The sequence below is a fragment of the Actinia tenebrosa genome, unplaced genomic scaffold (genome assembly GCF_029948245.1).
Source record: "Actinia tenebrosa isolate PJP-AT-01 unplaced genomic scaffold, QUT_ActTen_1.0 PGA_scaffold1__47_contigs__length_23844297, whole genome shotgun sequence".
In the NCBI taxonomy this organism is placed as follows: domain Eukaryota; kingdom Metazoa; phylum Cnidaria; class Anthozoa; order Actiniaria; family Actiniidae; genus Actinia; species Actinia tenebrosa.
Genome location: NW_028292578.1, coordinates 17,522,664 through 17,546,820, shown reverse-complemented (window position 1 = coordinate 17,546,820; position 24,157 = coordinate 17,522,664). Strand labels below are relative to the sequence as shown.

Sequence of the window (24,157 nt, the reverse complement as noted above, 5' to 3'; positions counted from 1 at the left end):
ATGAATGGAGCTTGTAGAGGAATAAATAAAAAAGTCTGCGTAGTTTTTGGTGGTTCTTCGGGAATAGGAAAAGCCATCTGCAAAGAGCTAGCAAAAAGAGGAGGAAAAGTCATTGCAGTGGGAAGAGACGGCAAAAAAGCGCTTGAAACGGTGCAATTGTTATGCCACACTTCGCAGAGACAAAACCATGCCAGTTTTAGTTGTGATGTGACAAACTACAGCTCTGTTGAAGCAACAATCTCGCAAATAGAAGCTACAGCTGGGGATATAAATGTACTTGTTAATGCAGCAGGAGTGAACAAAGATGGTCTTTTGTTGAGAGCTAAATTAAACGATATTGACAACATCGTCTCTACGAACCTGTTGGGATCGATGTACTCATGCAAGGCTGTTCTAAAATCAATGATAAAAAGAAGACAAGGATCTATTGTTAACATCGGAAGTGTTGTTGGTCTTAAAGGGAACACTGGGCAAAGCATTTACAGTGCTAGTAAATCAGGTATCAAAGGAGTCTCTTTTGGAGCTCATCCACCATTTTCCATACATTGGTTCACTGGCCAAACACAGCGCTCAATCGAGGCGCCAAGGTACTTTCAAAGGATTATTCAAATTTGACCTTGCAACCTCGACTGAATGCCTTGTGTTTGACCAGTGAACCAATGCATGGAAAATGGTGAAACCACGAATTCTGTTTAGTGTTTTTTTTTGGGGGGGGGAGGGGGGAGTAGGGAGGGGAGAAAATTCCAGTGGTGCAGGGGCAAGTTATGTAACTGGGAAGACTTGTGCTAATAAAGGACAAGTCTACATATAGAGGTTGCAGGAATTCTTTAGTGTCTTTTGGGGGGTGGGGGGGGAGGGGAGTAGACGGTTCAGTTGGTTCAGCCAAGTTATTTACCTGGGATGCTATAGACCTTAATTTTCAATTATTTTTTTTTATTACAAATACAGGATTGGTAGGTCTTACAACATCTCTTGCTAAAGAAGTTGCATCAAAAGGAGTCCAGGTGAATCTTGTAGCACCAGGATTAGTGGAATCAAAAATGACTGCTGATCTTATCAACAGTGAATCTGATAAAGGTGCTTCATACAGGTCTTTGGTTCCATTGAAGAGATTTGGAAAGGCAACAGAAATAGCTCATGGCGTTTGTTTTCTTGTGCAGTCATCATATATAACAGGACAGGTGGGTAGACAATTTCATGCTGGGGTGAATGGAAATTAGGACATTTTTTTACTATCAATGAGGTCAAATAATGGTCCTAGGTAGGGACAGGGAAGGAGTATGATGGGTTAACCTTATAATGCTGTTGATATTGGATTTTTATACCCGAAGTAAATCTCAATAACGTAACATTGACCAAAAAATGGGACCATAGCCCCCTATCCCTCCCCTCTGATGGTTTTCTTTTTCAGCTTCTAATTTATTGCTTTAGTAACAAATTACCCCTAGCTATTTTTCTCCCAGGGGTCTGTCATATTTTCATTTTGTATTTTGTTTTAAGTTTGAAATCTTTATGTAACTTGATTTCTTTTCTCAGGTTCTTGTGATTGATGGAGGATTGCAATTAGTTTTATAAGATCTGTTCAAAAACTGATGGCTAGCAGCACTCAGGAAACTAAATTATATATACTTCACTTAAATATTAAATGTTTGTTTGTATTTTGAAGAAGGAAAGTGCCAATGATGTCAGTTGTGTCCAATTAAAAATTTAAAAGAACATGATTTTGGGTCTGCAGTGAGACAGAGGCTATACTGAAGTATGTGTTTAATTTTAAATGTGCTGAGGACCTCAGACAAAGAAGCACAAAATCTGTGTGGGATCTGTTTCTGCAAAAATACATCCATCTCATCCAACCACCTCAACATGTGGACAAGCTATTATACCTGTGCCGGTTTCAAAAAGAGGTATTGCTGAAATCTCATTTTCTGCTCCAAATAATGGCCAAACACTGACCACAATGTTCTTGATACAGAAAGAATATTGTATAGGCAAATTGATATTATGCACCAGACAGGAAATGCATCAAGTGAAGCCTCACCATGTTTTGATCTTGAAGTTTGTGATTCCTGTGGTATTGTTTACTTGAACCCAGTGGATATAGTAGAATATCCCTGGATATTTCATTTTAGTTCTCCACTTCAAAACATCAAGTTATTAGACAGTTATACATGAGTGGCAAATGATCAGGAATCGTGAAGATTTGTAATGTTTCAGAGGTGGATTCCTTTGTCTCTTCGTTGACTACCAAAGAAAGAAGTTTTCTTCAAGAAGCTTTGAAACAACACCAAGACAATGGTAAGACAATCTTTCTAATTCTTTAATTATATATTTAATCATCAAACTTTATTTCTATTCATACTTTAAATGTCCATACTTTACTACTATGGCACTTAGCATGTGCAGAATCCTATACTTTGTGACAAAGGGTTTTGGTAGATATATAAAAAGTAGACAAATGTTTTGGAAAAAAAAAGTTTTCAAAAGCATGTCCCTAGGCACTATGGAATATCAATATGGAATATCATTGAAATGCCTTGATTGATGGTTACCAAAACCTACTTCATCATGATCGACAATGATTCTGCACGTTATTAGACCTTTAAATTATGGGCCTCTAGACTGCCAAGACCAGTGAAGGTGCTTTAAGTTATACAAGCAGTGTTTAGTGAGACTAGAGAAAAATGTTTGCACATGCGTGCATTTTAGCACGTTTTCTAAGAATTTGAGTGAGAAAATAACTGTTGTTTTCTCCAAGAATACAAAAAACATCATGAGTATACTTTTGTTAGACCAAGATACTGTATTAAAAAACATGAATATGAAAAAATTAGCCTTAAGTTTCAAGCATGAATACTAAGTTTTGGCATTTTCTAAAGTCTAATTTATCAGGCATGTTTGAAAGTCAAATTTACATGTTTTGAGTAATTTGCATATGGATTCAGAGCATGCACAGACGTTTTTCACTCATGCTGTGCTTAGTGGCATGCTCACTACAATAGGGCATCCATTAATCCTCCTGTAGATTGACAACAGATTGACCCATGTACCAATTATTTTTTGTTCTGTTTAGCTTCATTTCACAGTGCAATTCCATTTATAGAGGCTTTGCACCATCATGTGATGGCAGCGATGACAGGAGGCAGGAACAATGGAATCTGGTATCATTCGATTTACACGAGAAAGAATTCAGTTTCCCAGGGGAAAAATACTCTATTGTTGCGCCTCCTGTCATGCTGGTCACATGATGGTGCAAAGCCTCTATTGGCTTTGGATTTCTAGGTATGCTATAATGATGCAGCAGCATGTATATATAGATATATTACATTGATAATTGCAGCTACAGCATATTCAAGTTAATATCGTTCATGTAACATATTGAGACTTGATGTCTAATATTGTTTTTTTTTAATCAAGGGAAAGAACATTGCTATAACTCTTGGTGCTGCATTAGGAATATCGACAATGGCTGGTGAATAATTGTATATAAACAATTATGTGCATCCATCCATTCATTCATTTTTTCATTCATTCATCCATTTGATTTTTTTTATTATTTGTTTATTTCATTCATTTAATGATTCATCCATTTATCGTTCATCCATCTTTTCATTCAAGCTAATCTCTTTATTTGTTTGCTTGCTCATCCTTTCTAATGAACTCAATATTTTTTCCCCATTTCTTTCCCATCCATTTTTTACTTGTTTCTTCATTCATTCATTGTTCATTCAAGCATTTATACATACTTAATTTCATTCATTCATTTCAGGATGGTGTTGTACTCAGTAAACTGATAGCAACTAATAGCATACCCTTTAATTTGCAAAACATGTTTTAGCAGCGACTTCTGCCATCGTCAGTTACAACCGATACATTTACTTACTCATTCCCTAATATATTATACTTTTCTTTAACGTTTTAGTTACCAATATCCAAGTTGTAGGACTTTTCTCTTTTCTTTGATATTCAGTATTATTAAGTATTTATTAAGAATCAAATTATGCTAAAGCAATTCACCTCAGGCTCAGTAAATATGGTGAATATTTACCTTAACTATGTCATTGTAAATATTCACTGATATTCACTTTGCCTTCAGTGAAAAATTGTTAGACAAGATAAGCAGACAAGTATAACGTGAATTCAAATAACCGGGGGGGGGGGTACTAGTGACCTTGAATTTTGACATGTTGTCAAGAAATATCAGTAACCTGACCCAGCTACCGTATTTTTTTAGAAAATTGTGACGTCGTCGCCAATCAAAAAGAAAGGAGCCCAAAACCTTGGATCTTCATACTCACGTGTATTCCTCATGTCTTGCATGGCTTTAAGAAGACTTGAACTAGCACTTTCTCTTTCCTTGAGATGTGTGTAGAATCTCTTCATGAACTCCATCGTTGCTTGGTCAGCGATGGCCCACAGTGATCCAACGACAGCCCGAGCTCCTGCAGCTAAGAAAGCACGACTCATTCCTATCACGCCCTCTGCCTTGATCTCACCACGACCACTGTGACAACAGCTTAACACGACTAGATGTGCCTTGATACTGATCTCTTGGACTTCTTTCATTGTTAACAGGTAATCTTTTTCTTGTGGGATACTGCCGTCTACTACAGATGTATCCGGTGTCAATGCAATTTCTCCTTCAGTGCTGCCGTGTGCCGCAAAGTGTACAACAGCTACTTCTTCTTGTAATCTTTGCTTGATGATTTGTTTGGTTGCTTGTGACCCTGTAATTGCGTTCTCGTCAAGCATCTTAGCGATCATTTCGGCTTCACTCTTCGCTCCTGGCAGTCGACAAAAATGTTTTTCTCTATCTTGAAACATTACTTTTCCCACTTCAGGATCTCCAACGATTAGCGCGCCTGTCGTTCTCTTGGAGTCCACTGAGGATTCTCTTAAAATTTTCAATGTGGTCAGTGAAGGTGCGAGTCTAATTCGCTTATCATTAAAGAAATATGACTTTGTTTTTGGATCTTTGAGAGCAGCAAATGGAACGGTGAAAAGTCCTCCATCAGGAATGATGACGATCTCTTCCTGAGTAGCGAGCTTGTCTTGTATTGGAGACACATACATATCAAACAGTTTCTCCAAAGCGGGTTCTTCATCACACTTCACATCTTCTATGTATCTTGTGTCCAAGTTGGTGCCTAGCGATCGATCTTCGCAATCCACAGTTCGTCTAACCCCCATTTCAGTGAACGCCTGATTCACAAGATAATTGACGTATTCCTTTGCAGGTTTTTGGGACGAAAACCTGAACTTATCAAATTCACTGTCATGTGTCATAAAAAGTAGATTGTCGTGTGTTATTAACCAAGTAGCCACGCCACCTTCTGTAATGATATTGTCTATCGTCTTATGAGGCCGCATAACTATTCCAAAAAACAAAATGCAGGAGCTTGGAGTCGACAAAATTCTCTCAACATCAGAGTATTCTAATCGCCTTCGAGGGCCTGTGTCCATTTCCATTTCGTATTTGGTCGCCAAAAGATCACTCAAGGCACGAGCTCTACCTTGGTCACACGTTAGAAGTGCCGTTTCATTTAGCTGCATCTTGATGTATACTGTCGTCAGTAGTTTGTACGCGTCGACAAACGTGTCGACAATCGAGATCTTGAATTGATCTTGCCCTTTCTCCAAATTATCAAAAATCCATTCAAAGTTTTGAAGACTCTCCTTGAGGTAATTCTCTGATTCACGCAATAAAGCGTGCCGATCTTTTCCATTCCATTCGCCATTTTGTTTGTAGCTTAACACACAATAGCAATGACCGAATGAAAAACAAGCCTTTGCCTGCCCACATTTATCGTCCATCTCTTTAGCTAAATCGAGACATTCTTGGGTAGAATCGATCGACGTTTCGTACATCCCAGATAAGCAATAGACATTGCCCAGGTTACCTAAAGCAACCATCTGCCCATTTTTATCTCCAATTTCTTTGGCGATGTTAAAGAATTTCTGGTAGTGTTTAATGGCTTTATCGTATTCTCGTGATTCTTGATATCCATCACCTAACTGCCCATATGCTTTTGCTTCACTATTTTTGTCCCCAATGTGTTTAGCGATCTCAAGGCATTGATTATTGCATTCATTTGCCTTTTTGAATTCCCTTGTAAACTGATAGACACTTCCTAACTGTCCAAACGCATTCAACTCGCCGCCTTTGCTTTTAATTTCCTTCGCTATTTCCAAACCTTCTTTGTGGCAATCGATTGCTTTTTGGTATTGTCCTAATGCCTTGTAAACATTCCCCTTGCTGCCAATTGCATTCCCTTCTCCCTTCCTGTCTCCTATCTTTCTATAGATATTTATACTTTTTTCATGATACTGAATTGCTTGGTCATATTTACCCAGTAATCGATATGCAACCCCCAAGTTCCCATTAGCATTTGCCTCGACTTGTAGGTTTCCCATTTCTATGGCGATGTCCTGACATTTCTTATGATTTTTGATGGCTTCTCGGTAGTTTCCTTGTGCTTTAAACAAAACCCCGATGTTCCCATAAGCATGTCCCTGCATAAATTTGTCGCCAATTTCCTTGGCAATTTCTAAACAACTATCATAATAATCCATGGAGGTCTTGTACTTTCCTAAGGATTTTAAGGCATTCCCGAAAAGAAAGTAGGCTCGTTGTTGACATTTTTTGTCACTTGAATCATTGGTGATTTTAAGAAGCTCTTCACAGTGCTTGATTGATTCCTCTGGCTTTTCTATCCTTTGAAAGGCATTAGCCAGGTTATCATGTACTTTTGCCATCTCCTTCTTGTCTTGTATTTCATTAGCAATCACCAAACATTTCTGATAATAATCAATTGACTCATGAATTCTTGATAATGAATAATGCACATCTGCTAAGTCGCTGTATGCTTGCATTTCCCATATCTTGTCTTCGGTTTCTCTCGCTTTTTTCAAGCTCTCTTCACAGTACTTTAATGCCTCGGGAAATCTACATGATGTACAAGAGTCTTGTATTTTCTTACGGAGAGCAAGCTTCTCGGAGTTCATGATTATTTGGAGCCAAACAGGGAATTACTGTTTCTATGGAAACAGTAATCCAAATACTTAACCAAGAAATAACTGATCAAATCTGCAATTAATGAAGATATAAAATAACTGTCATAAGGGTTGTCAGTGTATAAAAGCACAATCGTCACAAATAGTAGAAATACATATATTCACATATTTCAAATCAGTCTTACATTGTACCTACATCGCACAATGCACATCCAGCATCTGAGAGAAAATGTTAGCCAATCAGAATCGAGTAAATTTGCAAAACTGAGGTGTCACTTTTCCTCCTGAAATTATTGACTTCCAGGCCACCAAATGAAAAAGAATAAAGTTGCTAATGAGAGTTTGATAACAGTAACACGATAACTAATGCGTTTTATATTTGTATTGCAATGGTGGACAGGTTTTTATTTTTCACTGGTCGGTTTTCGCGGGCTTCTTCATGACAGCTCAGTTTTGCAGGGACGTCATTTCTACGTCACTATTTAAAGTGCAAATGAACCCTTTGACAATACATTCAGTACTGGTTCTGCATAAAGTAAATAGTTGATTGGTAAAATATTTCTTTCATCATTATGATGATGACGTCAGGTAAGGTATTTGAGTGTTTTTGTTGTAACTAGTAATACTAACTAGTAATACTAAATGCTGGCCATTTTGAAAATAAAATTTTTGAATAGCTTTCATGTAAACCATGTGTAAAATAATGATGCTTTTTAAATACTGTATCTACGAACCAGTTTGATTTTGTATATTTAATTAAGCCTTAATAGACATCACACTCATTAGCATATTGGAAGTATAAACCTTCATAACTTAGAGACGCATCACTCAAATCAAGAAATATTTTACCAATCAACTATTTACTTTATTCAGAACCAGTACTGAATGTATTGTCGAAGGGTTCATATGCACTTTAAGATCACAACACATATGGCACTTCGTACATTACACTGCACACCGCACACTGCTTAAAATGTCAAAAGCATATTGCAGATGATATATTACAAATATTAAACAATTCATATTAGATAAGGTTTAGCAAGATATCGTAAATTATCAAGACTAGGGTCTGTGTTATTTATTTTCTTATTTTTGCTCACTATTAAGGAATTTTTTGTGCCACTCGCGAAGATAAACTTTCTATCTTCGCGCCACCGTGTGATATCTTCTATCACTTTGTTTATAGTGAAGAACCTTCAGCTAAATCGTTCTGTTTTCCGATGGAACTGACATATCAGCAAAGAAACAAAGTCTGTCAATCTTGCCCTTTAAAGACTGTTTTATTATCATCAGACGTCTGTTTTATTGTATCATTCATCTTCATCATCATCATCATTATTATTAAAAATGTTTAGACTAGAAATATCTAAACAGTATATAAATGTAGAAACATTTATAAATGAAGAAAATTTATAAAGAAAATATCTATTGTCAGTTAGGAGTTGATAGGGCTTTTAAGTTATGACGTATTTCCGAGTCCAATCACACAAAACATCGCTAAAATTTTGCCACAAGTTATTCCTAGGATTCATTATCTACCTTCGAAAATTAGATAAATGAACAGAAATTCCTGCAACGAAAGAAAAAACACAAAAATACCTGTAGAAGTAATTATTAAGTTGGACCCGAAATTCGTATTTCTTTCGAATTACTCGTCTATATACAAAAGAAAGAGTCCTATCATATGACTGTCACCCGAGTTATGTAAACATATAGAGCGCTGTACGAATGAAAAGAGGTCTAAAAAGTAATTTAAATTTTCGCCTGAAGTGGAGTCTAGAACGTGTAAAGGCCTGTTTACATGAGAAAATTTTGCAGCGATTTAAGGTGCAATTTATGCAGCGATTTTGGTCATGGTCAAGAATAGTAAAGGTTGAACTTTTAAAGTTTTCATTCGGACACCAAGATTACCAGGGCAAATGTCTCTTTAGAAGCATAAGACAAAATTTATTATGTATTTCAAAATTCACCGCAAAAATCACTTCTCAAACCATTGCAAAAATCGCCCGTGTAATTGAGCCATAAGATAATAAGCTTCAATCTTTCCCACAAGTCCAGTGTTACTTAAAGTTTGAAATTCCGAGTTGGATTATTTTCAGTGTCAACAAGAAGAACCGAACGAATGAAAATCTTACGTCCGCAGTAAAGACAACTTTTCAAATCAAATTTATAATTGATTTTAAGTTTATAAACGCATTTTATCTAGTTTGAAATCCAGGAAAAAACAAATATCACTAGGTATTTATTGAAGACACTCGGGAAAACTGTTTAAAAGATATATCATCGAGAAACCCTTATATGTTCCGGTAATATTTAATATTCTCTCGATTCCAGATGTTGAGAATCAATCGATTCAGTATTATTTTTCAAGTCTTTGATCGGTAAAATACCCAAAACCTCTTTATTGCCATCTAGAACGCATGAATTTTATTTCAGAACGCATTCCCAACTTGATAGCCTAACGGTTTGCATCTATTTAAACCTACCTACCTCTTTGAGATCACAATATTCACAAAAGGTTACTGAACCGTGCAAACGACAGTAGTCTAGAATATAAAGCTTCACTTTCGTTTTACTGTAATGGAGAGGACTTTTGTCTTTTCGTTTGTTAGTTTTTTTTGAAACCACAACCATGATAGCATACATATACACTCTACACACACAAAAAAACGAACAATATAGATAAAACTTACCTTGTTATTTAGTACTTATCAAAATGACAAGAAACGCTCAAAGTTAACTCCATCCCTTAGCTTGAAATTATGATAAGTAGGAGTGTCGTCTTGCGTCATTCGTCGTTGCCATGATACTGTAGTCTGAATTTCAAACAGATAAGATAGCTGGTAGCAACCGTAGGTGGCCAGACAGGTATATAAAAAAAAAAGGCGGTCGTAAACCGCATGTGTCTACTGCCAATTTAGAAACGGATTGTTTAAAAGGGCACTTAGATGAAAACACCCTGATTTTGGAAACGACTTGGAAGTTGGTTAAACATATTCATATGTCCCCAACAGTAGCCAAGACACATATTTTCTTCAGAATCAGCATCGAAGTTGAGAGTAAATGAAGTCATTTACTCAACCCTATTGTTCTTTTAGTTTTTAAACCAAAGTTTCTCAACTTCAAGTGGTTCCGAAGCAAATATTTATGTCAATCTGGCTTTCATAATAGTAATTGAATCATATTATCTTCAAATATTTGAAATATTCGGGCTTTCAAAAAACGGGGCGTTTTCATTCAAGTACCCCTTAAAAATCAGAGGTTTTACATATTAGATATGACCAGGGAAAGAAAGTAAATAAAACGATATTTATAATATTACTGCCCTGATTATACATAGAGAAAGATTTTAGAGAGATATATATTGGTCGAGGCATAGCCAGGTGGATCCCCATATTAGTTTGACAATGTGATAAGGCAAACAATGGTAATAAAAGGATATAGAGAAAAATCTGATCTGATATTGTTTTTTAGAATACTAACAAAAACAAGAAAAACTAAAAACTTCTTCTTTTTAGCAATCAATACAACTAACGGAAAGAGTCTGTTTGATGACCACAGCTACATCTGTCTGTCTTTTTTATTGATAAGAAAGATCAACTAAACAGCGAGCGAGAAATTTGTGAGTTATTTAGTGGTCTTAGTCTGTACCTAAGTAGTGTGTATCTAAATACAAAATCAGTGTTATTAAAAGAAATTTCTTTCATAACTAGGGTATTATTTATTCTTTCAGGACCTGGGTTCAATTCAACGTCTCCAGACAGTAAAATATTTCGTCCACACACATTATGTGTGATTGTTGTTCTTTCTCTTTTAATTTCATCTTCTTCAGGAGGTTGATTTAGATCAATGGCAGTAGTGTTTTGAAACTCCAAAGGGCTTCTATTGAACACACACCACTGCTTAACATTATTGCTGTGATATTTTCTGCATCTTCCATACATAAGCTTACATAACTGAGATTGTACTCTAAAATAATTACCATAAAAGCATTTATTTCTATATACAAAGTTCACGTACCAGAGCTTATATTCAGTCACTAGATTGTATAACCTAGATGAGGGAGGAGTTGATTTTCGAAGAATTCTTTTATATTTGTTCCTGATTTTTCTTTTTCTGAGTGTTCGCATAACTTTTTCAACGCAGATTCTGGACGGTTCTTTTTCTCTACAATAATGTACTTGTGTTCGAACATGGGGATCGATTTTAGAACGTCTATTAATATTTCTAACAGAAAATCTATAAATGTTAACGTTGTTGTACGTTGAACTACTGACATTATCAAGATGTAGGTCACACTGACCGAGAATAGTTTTAAGACAACTTCCATAGTCATTTACCACATTTACCGCTGTTTTTGGTGTGGACATTAGAGACAGAAGCAGTTAAGACTAATGCTTGTTTTATTAAAAGAACCATTGAAATCCTTCAAATTCGAGAAAGAATTGCATTGATAGCCAGCGAAAAGACATGGTTAATAAAAGGCAATAAACGCTCGATACGGATCACAGATCATAAAGCACGGGCATAAAGGTAAACTTTATCGCTTTTGTATCATTGTACCATCGTGTATTTTGGTTTCTTTTATTTTTTTATTGCATGATATTTGTAATATCAAGAATTTGTCTGTTTCGTTCCGGTGTTTGGTTCCGGTGTTTCGCAGTGCCCCAACAAACATGTGATCTCAGCTGAGTTTTCATTTACCCGAAGGACTTCTTCAACGGACTGACTAATCCCACAATAGGGCACAATTATCCTCAAAAGAGGGTTAATTATCCTCCGAAGAGGCTCAATCATCCTCCGAAGAGGTGATATGTGGCATTAAACGCCATTTGTTTTCCCAATACAGGGCTTTTCATTGGTTGAGAAAGTTCATTGTTTGAAGCCCTGTTTGAAGTCAGGCAGCTTTGTTTTCGGCAAAAACATCGGCCTAAAATTGGAATAACACTTACAAAACCTTTCATCTTATTGTATAGTAATACTACATGAAAGCTGTGATAAATGATATTGATAGATTTTACAAAAGCACTTTACTTACTTGAAGTCTCGAGCAGCGAAGAACGAAGACAGTCCAAGATGACAATCCTGCTTCTAAAAATGCGTCATCCCTACATCGGTTACAATTCGGAAATACCGAGATTTTGTTATTCAAGCTATGATTGGTTCCTTAGTTTATCGATATTGAAGAACGTGAGTCGCTTATCCCTGATTGGCTCCGAAGTTTAATGATTGGTTCCGAATTTTATCCATTCATCAGTTGGGGCTTCCTGTGGTGTTACTGACGGACTTACTTACGCGACTCGATAGCATAGTGGCTTCGCCTCTCTAGGAAGCAGTAGCCACAAAAAAGAAGACGAAAAGAAGGATGGAAGGGAAAAAAGAAAGCTCGGAAGAAAAGTGAAAAAAAGAAAGAAGGACTTTTAAGTAGTATAGGGAATGGGGGTTCCAGCGCAATCTCAACACGGGGTAAGACCCGCGTCAAAAATCCACCTACGGACGACCCCCACTCCAAGTGTGGTTGAGGGCAACAGCGCACTTAAATATATTAGTCTATATATGGAGTGTGAAGAATGTAAAGAGTTTGCTTATGATTTCTGTGTAAAGTGCTTGAAACCCAAGTTTGTACCTTCTAAGCCAAATAAGTATATTTGTTGTGGTAAGAAAATGCAAATAGAAGACGACACGTCAGCACAGTGTTACGAGTGTGGTAAGAATATTCGTAATGCCGTACCAAATGCTACCAGAGAGCAGTATTACGCCAATGGAGGTCGTAAGAAAACGCCATATAAGAGAATAAAATACTTCAGGGACTGGATGAGTCATATCCAAGGTTTACATCCGATATATTTAAACAACGAAGTAAAGAAGAAAATCATAGACCATTTAGAAGAGCCAACCCCACAAAGTCTACGGAAAACGCTGAAAAAATTAAAACTAGGAAAATATTACAAAGCTATTCCCTATCTTTTGTCTGAAATTACCGGTAAGTCTATTCCTGAGGTTTCTGATATGACAAAAGCCGAGTGGATGTTTTGTCGGCTGGATAAGGATATTCCTTATTACCCTGACGTAATTTACGAAATATTTTACAAAATAGACCCCAACCACCCACTGTTAGGATGGATTCCGAGAAGATAGTGAATCTTATGCCATAAGATGAGCGAATAGCATAAATCTTATGCCATAAGATGAGCGAATAGCATAAATCTTATGCCATAAGATGAGTAATTAGCATAAATCTTATGGCATAAGATTACGCGTAATTTCCAGACTGACGTTCAATATGTAAATAGAATCCTGTCACGATATTTACTGAGCAAGCTTTCTTTGAAGCTCTTCTTTCGCTTCTTGGTAGATCTTTTTGCGAGATTCCTCGGAAAGATCTTTTACGACTGTTTTTTTATTCCTTATGTCCGTCTTTAGTTTCTCGTATTTGTCTTCTTCGGCCAGAATAAGCGAGAATTCTACGTCGTCTATCTTCCTGTCACGCAAAGCCTTTGAGACAAGGTCGGTAATAGTATTTACTTTAGCCCTAGATAGAGCTATTGTCGTGTCATGCTTGGATATTTTGCTTGACAACTGTTTCATAATACCCGTAGCAACAGCCGAAATGATACCACAAGCTGCCCCAACGCCGGCCAAAGGAACTCCAACAATTATTCCCGGCCCAGTAAGCGAAGTAGCAACGCCAGAGCCCGTTAACACAACAGATATGGATCCTGAAGTTATCGCAATCTTATGTAGCGTACTCCGGGCTCTAACGTACTTTTTTCTAACTTTTTCATAGTGTTTTGTCTGCCCTTCCAAGTAAGCCAGGATTAAGTTCGCTTTGTTGAGCCTAAAGTTTTCAGCGTTTAATTCGTTAGGACCTGTATCCTTAGTGGTAGCGTGATAATTGGGAACATCTGGGTACAACTGAGGTGCTGATGGTATAACATCCATTATATATACTAATGTACGACGCTTTTGGGAATGATATTGAGGAGCAGCCACATCACGACAACCGGGATTACTGGAACTGGAGGGCCTTTAGGAAGATGTTTCCGCATGCAGACCCTAGTAAGTTCGAAAGAAGACCCGATGGGATTTACTTTAACGGCTCTAGGATGTACAGCAATGAGGATTTGAAACATTCAAAGCTGGAGCAAGTAGGTGATCAGGTGCAGCGATTGACGATTGTACGCCCCGTTCATAAAGAAAGGCCACCAAAACCCGAGCATAAAGCACCTAATTTTCCTAGAAACTTATTGTTAACCACGGAAGATTACCCATTTTACGATGCTGAAGGTGGTGTAAACAACTTCGAAAAGCTGGTAACGCACCTGAAGATTTCAGTGGGTAAACAATCATTTAACGTAATACTAAGAAATATCTATAAGAATACGATGTTGAAGCATACGTCGGGTAAAGAGGCCAGGGAATGGTTAGCAGGGCCCAATATGCGGTATTGGCCGCAGCAGTTAGACTTTGCTATTTGGGCTGCCACTAAAGGTTGTGGTGTTGCCGCGGACATGTTTCACATTCCAATTATGCAGTTTCACGTTGCCTTTACGGTAAGGAGGTTGTTGAAGGAGCTTAACGCACCCCTACCAGGAGATGGAGCATTTAATCCAATGAATAACCGATATGACGCCGCAGCCCTGGAAAGGTTAATTAATGAGTTCAAACCACAGCAAAAAGACTTTCGTTATAAGGAGGGTAAGACGCATGGGCTGGGTATAGTTTACGTTTGGGGTGCCAATGGTGAGAAGCCGGCTGACTACGGACATCAGGAATACCCAAGTAACGAGTTAGAGTTCAGTGATATGGGTGGTAATAAGGGTAATAATTCATTAATTACTAGAATTCAAACGAACTACCCCGGCACTTGGGATCCATTTGTGTTAATGAAAGGAAAAGGTTTAAGGAACCTAGCCAGGATTAACCGTAGCATTGAAGCATTCGTGTACTGCATCCTGGGAGCGCAGGTAAATACCCGCAACCCCATTGTTGGATCCCAAGGCGCTTCACAGGAAACGCAACAAGAATTCCTAACTTTATTTGAGTCTGCAATAATAGAAAATGACATATCTAAATCGGTGCAGAGATATCAATTGGCGGTGCAGCAGTCTAAAGTGCGACTGGATTACGCTTTGTCGCCTGGTTGTTGGTTAATGCCAAGTAATTTGGTTATTAACACCAATTCCGTTGTGGGTTATAACAACAAGCTGCAGCGAGCTACTAAGGATATGAAGTTTGGGGTGAATGACGTGAACTCTGACAAGACCAAGGGCATTACTCACTTCGTAGAGAAACCAAAAAAAGAGGTAGAAAAACCATCGAAGAAGGCGCATGTAGGAAAACCCGAACCAAAGAAACCAGTAAAGAAGGTTACCGAGGAATATGACCATAACTTACTAAAGGTCGGCTTAACCGCTGCAAGCATTGGTCTGAGCTATTATATATGGCGATGAACAACCCCTACGTAGCTGGAGTAGATTGTGTTTATACGACTTACACAGGCGAGAAAAAATACACCCAGGCATCTTGGGTTGATGTCACGGGCATGTCCGTGAATTTGAACTACTCAGGAAAGAAGTTAATCCTTTGTAGTATTTGCATTGGCACGAGCAGCCATGCCAACGTGGGCTTTAGGTTCCTGGATGAGAATGGCATACTGCAGCCTATGCGCGCGAAGACGAGCAACAGGGAGCCTGTACATTTTTCCGTAGAGCCCAACCCAGCCAGCGAGGAAAATCTATCGGTTTGGACTTTTCACATGGTCGCCGATTGCCATGGGAAGGTAAAGCTGCAAATACGCGTAGACGATTCTGGGAGCGTTTGCGTGAATGGCATAGAAAATCAAAGAGACACGGCTTATAACCACAAGACCATTAGCACTTTTACGGTGCTTAGTCTCTAGAAGCAAACTATGTTTGCTGAAATATATGAACCCACATGTAAAGGAAGATTGGTTTCTTTATTACTTAGAGGAGAAGGAGTACGTAAATGATGAATGGTTTGACACTGATCTTTGGGTGAAGGTTGGAGGCGTGGGATTACTTGTGTGTACTATTAGCCTTAATACGGGGTATTCGTGCAATGCTGGGTTTAGGATCGTTGATGAGAATGACCATCCATTACTGCCTTACAGAAAAAAAATTAACAATAGGAACCCAGTTCATTTTTCCTCTGAGCCCCCTCCAGTAAGCGGAGAAGATCAAAGGCCGGCGACTTTTCATATGATAGCCAATTGCCAATATGCAAAGCTGCAAATTCGTCCCAGCGATGGAGGTAAGACCATAGCAACTCGTGGTCGCATAGGAATAAATACTGTGGGGCCTTCTCCACCGGATGCTATTTGGAATCATAAGCCCATTAGCACCATGACCGCCATACCACTAGTTCCGCATTATCAAGGCGGCGCGAATACTATCTTTACTTATCCCCAGTCGAGGACGCCTCGGGCGCCCGACGACGATAAGCCACCAGTAATACACAAGGATAAGATTAAGCCTTCATCTTCTTCAGGAGTACCACTCCAATAGCGACGACCAAGATCCAAATGTTGTTGCCCACAAACTTTAGCAGTTCTCCGCCGGCCCTAAGTGCCAAGGAAACAACCGAACCCAGCAGCCCAGGAAGACCGGCTGCCATCTTTTTTCCTAAGTCCGTTAGTCCCTTACCTAACTTGCTTACGCCCGCGCCCGTAGCCTTAAGCGTGGATAGGATGACTCCTACTACGCTCGAAATAGCAACCGCAAATGCCAGCGGAATACCATACTTCACCAGAGCTCTTTTTACCTTTTCCTTGGTGGTAAGCCCCAGCTCTTTTTCCAGGTTTTCCTTTTGCGCTCGCAATTCCGCAACTCTCTCCTGAAGGGTTTCTGATTCCCTTTGGGCAGCCTCCCTTTCTTCTTCGGTACGAGTTAGGTCCGCAATTATTTCCTGCTTTTCGGATATGTTTTTTTCCAGGTCTTCGATGGCCTGAGTTTTTTGCTGGATTTGCTCTTCTTTAATGTTGATTTCAGCAACTAACTGCCGCCGCTCCACCAAAGAACCCTCTATGGTGGTTTGTAATTTCCTAACTTCCTCCTGACTCATGTTTAGGTCCTGCAGAGCAAGGCGAAAAGCCTGTCGAGCTGTATCCCTTTCATCTAAAGCCTTTTCGGCTTCTCGTTTAATTTGCAGTATGCTTTCGTCTTTACTTTGACCCAGCCGCAACAATTGTTTTTTATAGCTTGACTCCCTTTCCTTTAGCGTTTTTTCTAACGCCGCCGTCGGAGCATGTGATTTCTTAGCCTCCTCCAACTCCCTTTCTGCTTTATCCCGATCACGTAAAGCCTGATCTAAGTGTTTCGTCATTTCTTCCATTCTTACGTCTCGTTGACTAAACTTCTTCTCAGCATTAGCAAGTAGTCGACTTTGCTTTTCGTACGCCGCCTCTTTTTCTTCCAGCGCCTTTTGCAGTTCGATAGCGCGCCTTTCTAGCGCAACCTTTTCATTCAGGGTTTGCAACCTTTCTAACATGCTTCTAGTAGCACGCTGAAAGCCTCTTAATCTTGAGACGTCGCCCCTAACGTTGCCCTCCTCATCAAAGAGGTTTTGCGGTTTTGTCCAGCGGTCTTTGTCGGGAAATCTTAAGTCTTGGACGCTTATGAGGACTTTGTTTCCCTTTTCCGTGAGCTTTACGTCGTCAGCATCAAAGTTGTCGTAGCGCAGCTCTAGCTCCTGCTTTGCCCACTCTACGGTTTCCCGCGCGGCTGCTTCGTCTGTGTTTTGAAGTTCCAAGTACTCGGGGACGGGGCTGCCGCGGTTCCTTGATTGCCACATGCGATTCAAGGCTGCCTTGAAGCTTTTCCACCTATTGCCATACTTGCTTATCAAGGCCATGTCGTAGACTAGGGGCTTGGTATCCGCGTCCTTAATCCATGCATCGTATTCTTCATCGTTAATATCGACTTGGCCTTCTTCGGTAAGGGGGTCAAAATCCGTTCCTTCTACTTCCATTATATATGATAAGCTCAAAGTTAAATCCCAACGTATTACCTAAGCAGGTTGGCGGGCTGAAAGCAGAACGCACCTTTCACCGGGTCACCTTTACCCCCAGCAGCGCTAAGCCAGGGGAAACCCTGTACGTAGGCGTGCCCCGCCTAACGGATAACCTAGTCTTAGTTCCTGGCACCTTGGCTTTGAGGTTTGACCTAGCGGTACAGTCAAGCCCCACAGATGAAAGGATTATCGTTAACAACGTGGGCCGCAACATCGTTTCTAAGATGCGCGTAAAGTTCGCCGGGGAATCCTTGCTGGACTTAAATAGGTACGATCTGTATACCACGTACAAAGACTTATGGTTGACGGCCTTTGACCGCGCGCAAAGGATAGAACAAGGAATTGGTAGTGTCATTCTACGTAAGGTTCGCACACCTACGAAAACGCAACCTACTGACGGCAGCGGAGAAACCGCAGTGGCAGACGCAAAGCGAATAAAGACCGCCTATGGTAGCAAGTATGTCATACCACTGGACTTTGAAGTAATCACGGCGCGTATTACCCAAGACAGTTATCCGAGCTACAGTTTGAAGTAACTTTAGCAGATGCTAATAACATCATTGGTGGGCTAAGCACTGCACTTACCACAACAACCCCATACTCTATTACCAACTTAGAATTACAGTACGAAACGGTGTACAGCGAAGAGCTGGCCCGTAGCGCTGGCATGGAGTACAGCTCTGGCAAGGCATTCCTTTACGACCACGTAGTGATGTATAAGACGTTTAGCTTCTTGGATAAGACGGATGAGGTTATCAACCAAAGCATTAACCTCCCCCGAAGAAGTCTTACGGGGTTGATGCTGGTGTTTGCCAAACCCTACGAAGCCGGTAAGCGCGACTCCGAGGCCTTTCACAACCCCAACATTACTAACGTGGGGGTCAACATAAACGGCGTTCCAAACAAGGTCTACTCCCAGGGGATAAAGCCCGCAGACGTGTACAGAGAGGCCATGCGCAAGTTTGGCGACCAAATTAGCCCCGAGGAATTCTTTAAGGATAAATATGCGCTGTGGATTGATATGCGCACCATTAACGACGAAGACCTACATGGTCAAGGCCTCCGTCTAGTAAATACGCAGGATGGCATAACATTGGAGATCAAACGCACCAAGAATGCCTCCGCGGGCGACGGTGATAAAATAAACTGCTACGTCTTCGTCGTGTCTGACGCGCAGTTAAGCGTAGAAATGAACCAATTGAAAAGCGTTGCCTACTAGGACGGCTGAGGAATGAAGTCGTCAATGTTAAAATATTTCTTGAATATACAATGCTTCGCGTATTTGAAAGCAACGGTACGAAACTGCAAGTCGTGCAAGGCGATAAATTGTACTTCAAAGCAAAGGAAGTAGCGGCCGCATTGGGCTACGAACGCCCAAAAGATGCAATTAAGGTGCACGTTCGCGATAAATACAAGGTAAGGCTTAGCGAACTTAGAATGGAGGTGAATCGCCTCCCTTCCAATTCACACCCACATTCCCTGTATGTGAACGAATCCGGATTGTATCAGTTGATATTCTCCTCGAAGATGGCAAAGGCAGAAGAATTCCAAGATTGGGTCCTCGAAGAAGTCCTACCCGCGTTGAGAAAGACGGGTAAATATGCGATGGACAAACGCTTCGACAGCCCGAATAAATTAGTTTTTAAGATAGAAAATGAAGCTGACCTGCATGCAAAGGTAGTCGATTACATGCGTAGGTTTTACCCTGAATTCATCATAGCACCAGGCCTTGGCGAGCTGCAGGATTCTGACAGCAAGCGCATAACATGCTGGCGAAAAGGCTACCAAGCCGGCCAGCCAGACCTTTTAATCCTTAACGCCCACAAGAAATACCGCGGGTTGTGTATTGAGTTGAAAACCCCAAAAGGAAACGGCGTCTTATCCGCGAAGCAATCTAAGAAAATTGCGCAGCTTGATGTAAATGGTTACCTAACTATGGTTAGCAACGATTACGACGTCATCTGTCGTGCCCTGATGGATTACGCGGATGGCATTCGTATTCCCTGTAAGGGCTGTGTAAAGCGGTTTAAGTCCTACGCCACTTTGAAAACGCACCTAAAGATATTCCATAGGTATAATGAAGCTCAGCTTGACTCACTGGCGTGATCTTGTCCACGGTAAAGCATACGAAATAAAAAATTACGTCGTCTTCGAAGACATCGACCGTTTACGGTTAGTCCTCAAAGACTTAGAAGGCAAGGAATATTCCCTTTGGGCGCCGGATTGCGTGCGGTACGTAATTCAGGGCGAGGAATTCACCCACTTACGCAGCTATAGTAAGGTAAATGGCCGATGGAAGTTTGACATTGAAAGAACAGTCACTCCATCTCCTCTTTGTAGTTAAGCGCGTCTGCTAAAGTCCGCTGCGCTTTAGGATCCGCGGAGCACCAATGCCCCACAAAGGATCCTTCGGAGAATACCCTGTCACAATGAAGGCAGGTGTATTTTTTACGCGGCGGCTTACGAGGGGTAATGCAGTCGGCAGGTAGTTCGCAAGTAATACAGTCCATATATTGAAAGGGTAATTAGAATGCCTCCCAGAAAGGCAGCTGCGTAGGCTAGCATATACCTTTAAAAGGGGTCCTTATTTTTATTTATTATTATTAATGAATAAAAATAAGGATGGGATTTGAGACTCTTTGCGCAAACCCTACCTTACTATTAAAGGCCCCAAGAAATGCTATTTCAAAAGTGTCTCAGAATGTTAACAATAAGGTTAAATCTTTGTTAAGTATGTGTGGAAACTATTTCAAAGAGTGTCTCAGAATGTTGACGTTTAGGTTAAATCTTTGTTAAGACACCCCGGAAACTATTTCAAAGAGTGTCTCAGAATGTTGACGTTTAGGTTAAATCTTTGTTAAGACAGTTGAAGATATGTTCCTCTTCTCTAACACAACCACAACGATCGCACTCCTGCCTCCAATACTCCCTTTTAGTCCACGGAACGCCTTCGGCGCGTTCAAAAGAGGGGAAAGTACGGACTATCTTCTTATGGTAATCTATGCGATTCCTTAAGTAATCCTCTTTATGCGGGCAGCGACACATCAAATCCGCACATTGGTAGCAATCCACGCCTTCCAAGTCGTAAGCGCGGGAGAGAAACCTATAATCATGCGTTCTCCGGTGCGTCTGTAAACGTTGACGACTACTAAGTATCTTATTACAGAAACTACACTGTCTGGTTCGATTACAGACGCCCCTTTTCAGATGCTGCTGCATTTCGAAGGGGTTGTGGAATTCCTTATTACAGTCCTTACAAAGCCCACAAATGCGTTTATCCTGATGTTGTTGCATCTTTTGAACGGTGCTGAATTCCTTACCGCAATCCTTACAAGCGCGGCTAAGGGGTTTCTTCGTACAAACGCCGCGACGAACATGGTATTGAAGTCTTTGTTTGGTGCTGAACACCTTCTTACACAACAAGCAGTCCATATATACTTAACAATATCTTAGCCTCCATTTAACATCCTTAACAAAGATTTAACCTTATTGTCAACATTCTGAGACACTCTTTGAAATAGTTTCCACACATACTTAACAAAGATTTAACCTTATTGTTAACATTCTGAGACACTCTTTGAAATAGTTTCCGGGGTGTCTTAACAAAGATTTAACCTTATTGTAAACATTCTAAGACACCTTTTAAATAGTTTCCAGGCATCCTTAACAAAGATTTAACCTTATTGTCAACATTCTAAGACACTTTTTAAATAGTTTCTGTGGTGTCTTAACAAAGATTTAACCTTATTGTCAACATTCTGAGACACTCTTTGAAATAGTTTCCAGGCATCCTTAACAAAGATTTAACCTTATTGTCAACATTCTACAGGGGATATCGCATAAAGTCCTTAACGGACTCCTTAGCCCACGTTGCCATCGTTATCAGCGCGCCAAACCGTTCTGCACGCTTCAGACCGCACATTTCATCGTACAACTCCTGCACGCGCTCTTTTAACCGGTCTATCTCCTCCCTTTGCATTTCTATGGTGTCTCTTTTATCCTTTGCGTCGCCGGCAATCCTTCTTACTGCGTCCACTGGGTCCATCGTATATATAATGGATCCGAACCATATTCCCTGCAATGCTCTGATAGTAGGACCCACCGGCTGCGGAAAGACCCAGTTCGTCGTGGAGCAGCTATTAGGACCCTTTAGATACCGCTTCGACTACATCGTGCTATTATGCCCCACCTACGTGAATAACCGCACCTGGACGGGCATAGGAGTGAAAGATGACGACTTCTTTGTAGATATCTTAGACCCTAACGAGTTATCTAGCCATTTGAAGTTCTGGCATAAGCAATTCCCTAAAGATACACAGACTTTACTCATACTGGATGACATTGCCTGCGGGGATGACGTGAAAAGACGCACCTCCGAATTAGTGAAGCTCGCTTTCAGCGGTAGGCATGACAATATCAGCGTTTGGTTGCTTTCCCAGCAGCTTACCAGTGTCTCTAAACCCTTCAGGGAAAACATAGGCTCCCTAGTCGTATTTTATACTCCGAGCAAGTCTGACCTGGAAACCATCTTAAGCGACTACGGCGGTGAGATATCCAAGGAACAGTTACACGAATACATGCGGCACCTAAAAACGCACCAACATTCCAAGATGATCTTCTCTTTGAGGTTTCCCTACACGGTTGGAATCTATGATTCCTAATGTATATGGACATTGAGCAGCTCTTAGATGAAGTCCCCACACAGTTAGACGAAAGTAACCTCAAGGAACAACTTAACATCCTCGTGTCTTCTGGGAAGTGTAAAGAAATGATAGGCAAGGAACTTACCCATGAACAGGTTAATAAGTTGTCGGAAGAGGAGGTTAAGAAGTTCCATAAGAGGTACGAGGCCGCCCTTGCAAGTAAGACCACGGACGCCGTAGCAGACTCCGCTATCCGACTTGCGACTAAATTGCTTGGACTTGCGCTGCCCATAGACGACGTGGAGCAACTGCGGAAGGACATAAGCGAGGACTATGTCATCGCCCAAGAACTTAAGATAACCTGCGGCTGGTTGTCTTTGAAGTGCGGTAAGTTAATGGCAGTCGCCTCTGCGGCTTTGCACGTGGCTCAGCACGTTGACTTGAAGGAGGTACTAGGTTCCTTCGGAACATCTTGGAAGGACTTCAAGAAGGACAGAGAAGTCGAAAAGGTCTTCCAGGCAGCACTTGCTGAGGTACCTGATCAAGTCGCCTCAAGTACTTAGTCAAGTCGTCCTTAAGTACTTGGTCAGGTCGCGCCCAGGTTATTTCCAAGTCGTCCTTAAGTACTTAGTCAAGTACTTATCAAGTCCTTCAAGTCCTTAGATATAAATGAGTGAACCAGAGTCGAAGGTAGAGCAGCCCCAAGAGGAGCAAAAGATTACCAAGGTTAAATCTCCGGGCAGAGTCGCTGCCGGAAAGAAGCTCGCGGAGATGAACAGGAAGAACAAAGCAAAGAAAGAAGAAAAGGTGGAAGAGAAAGAAGAGGAATCCTTTATTAATCCTGGGTACGTCATCGGCGCGTTAGGAGTCGCTATAGCAGCAGGTAGCCTCTACTTACAATGGCGGGCTACGAAGCCAAAAGTAGAACCACCAACATATCACGCACCTGTGGAACCAGCTGCTAGAAAAAGTAAGATCCCTGAAATGGAGTAGATTTATCACCACGTACCGTGGCGACCTAGATTTTCCTTCTCGCTTTGTAATATAATGTCAACCGCGTTATTGAAAACTGTTGAAGAAGCAGCTATTATTACTTCCATCGTTGCGGGTATTGGTTGGGTAGGTAAGAAAGTGCTCAAAGAAGACTTTACTGAAGACCCAAGCAAGAGCTTCGCTAACTTTGCTAAGATGACCGCTGCCGTAGGCGGGGCTATCATGGCAAAGAATTACCTACAGAAGGAAAAGTACCTGCCTAACATATAAATGGCTAGCGTGGTCGCAGGTGGAGTTATTGCAGCCTTAGCATTCACTGGAGCTAATTATGGTGGTCAATATTTGGATAGATTAGTTAGAGGTGATCGCAGCGGAGATTTGGCCGCCGAAAGGAAGAGACACGACTTAGCGCTGGAGAAATATCAGCGAGACGTGGCGGCTTGGAATGAAAAAAGACAAGCTTACAGGGATTGGTTGGA

General features: G+C 40.5%; 2 protein-coding genes across 4 annotated transcripts; one reads left to right on the top strand and one right to left on the bottom strand.

Moving 5' to 3' along the window:
• LOC116308044 (3-oxoacyl-[acyl-carrier-protein] reductase) lies at positions 1 to 4,363 on the top strand. 2 transcript variants are annotated; one of them, XM_089033266.1, is made up of 6 exons: positions 1 to 499; positions 949 to 1,181; positions 1,537 to 1,904; positions 2,130 to 2,295; positions 3,415 to 3,469; positions 4,232 to 4,363. In XM_089033266.1, exons 1-3 carry the CDS (start codon positions 1 to 3, stop codon positions 1,573 to 1,575), a joined length of 771 nt encoding a protein of 256 aa, XP_088889392.1. In that variant the 3' UTR covers positions 1,576 to 1,904; positions 2,130 to 2,295; positions 3,415 to 3,469; positions 4,232 to 4,363. The 2 variants fall into 2 exon arrangements, with proteins under 2 accessions (XP_088889392.1, XP_031574257.2); XM_031718397.2 differs by having other exon boundaries at positions 1,537 to 2,295.
• On the bottom strand, positions 2,297 to 12,117 carry LOC116308043 (tetratricopeptide repeat protein 28). Of its 2 annotated transcripts, XM_089033264.1 has the most exons (3): positions 12,050 to 12,117; positions 9,705 to 9,827; positions 2,297 to 7,084 (listed from the first exon to the last, which is right to left on the bottom strand). In XM_089033264.1, the coding sequence occupies exon 3, from the start codon at positions 7,000 to 7,002 to the stop codon at positions 4,228 to 4,230; it is 2,775 nt and encodes a 924-aa protein (XP_088889390.1). In that variant the 5' UTR covers positions 7,003 to 7,084; positions 9,705 to 9,827; positions 12,050 to 12,117; the 3' UTR covers positions 2,297 to 4,227. The 2 variants fall into 2 exon arrangements, with proteins under 2 accessions (XP_088889390.1, XP_031574254.2); XM_031718394.2 differs by lacking the exon at positions 12,050 to 12,117 and having other exon boundaries at positions 9,705 to 9,866.
• Between the last annotated feature and the right edge of the window lie 12,040 nt (positions 12,118 to 24,157).

Bases quoted from the DNA above. Each gene is read 5' to 3' on its own strand.
- LOC116308044 (XM_089033266.1), top strand. From the start codon at position 1: ATGAATGGAGCTTGTAGAGGAATAAATAAAAAAGTCTGCGTAGTTTTT. The intron at 500-948 runs GTATCAAAGGAG...TTACAAATACAG, and splicing joins TTACAGTGCTAGTAAATCAG to GATTGGTAGGTCTTACAACA. The intron at 1,182-1,536 runs GTGGGTAGACAA...TTCTTTTCTCAG, and splicing joins CATCATATATAACAGGACAG to GTTCTTGTGATTGATGGAGG.
- LOC116308043 (XM_089033264.1), bottom strand. From the start codon at position 7,002: ATGAACTCCGAGAAGCTTGCTCTCCGTAAGAAAATACAAGACTCTTGT.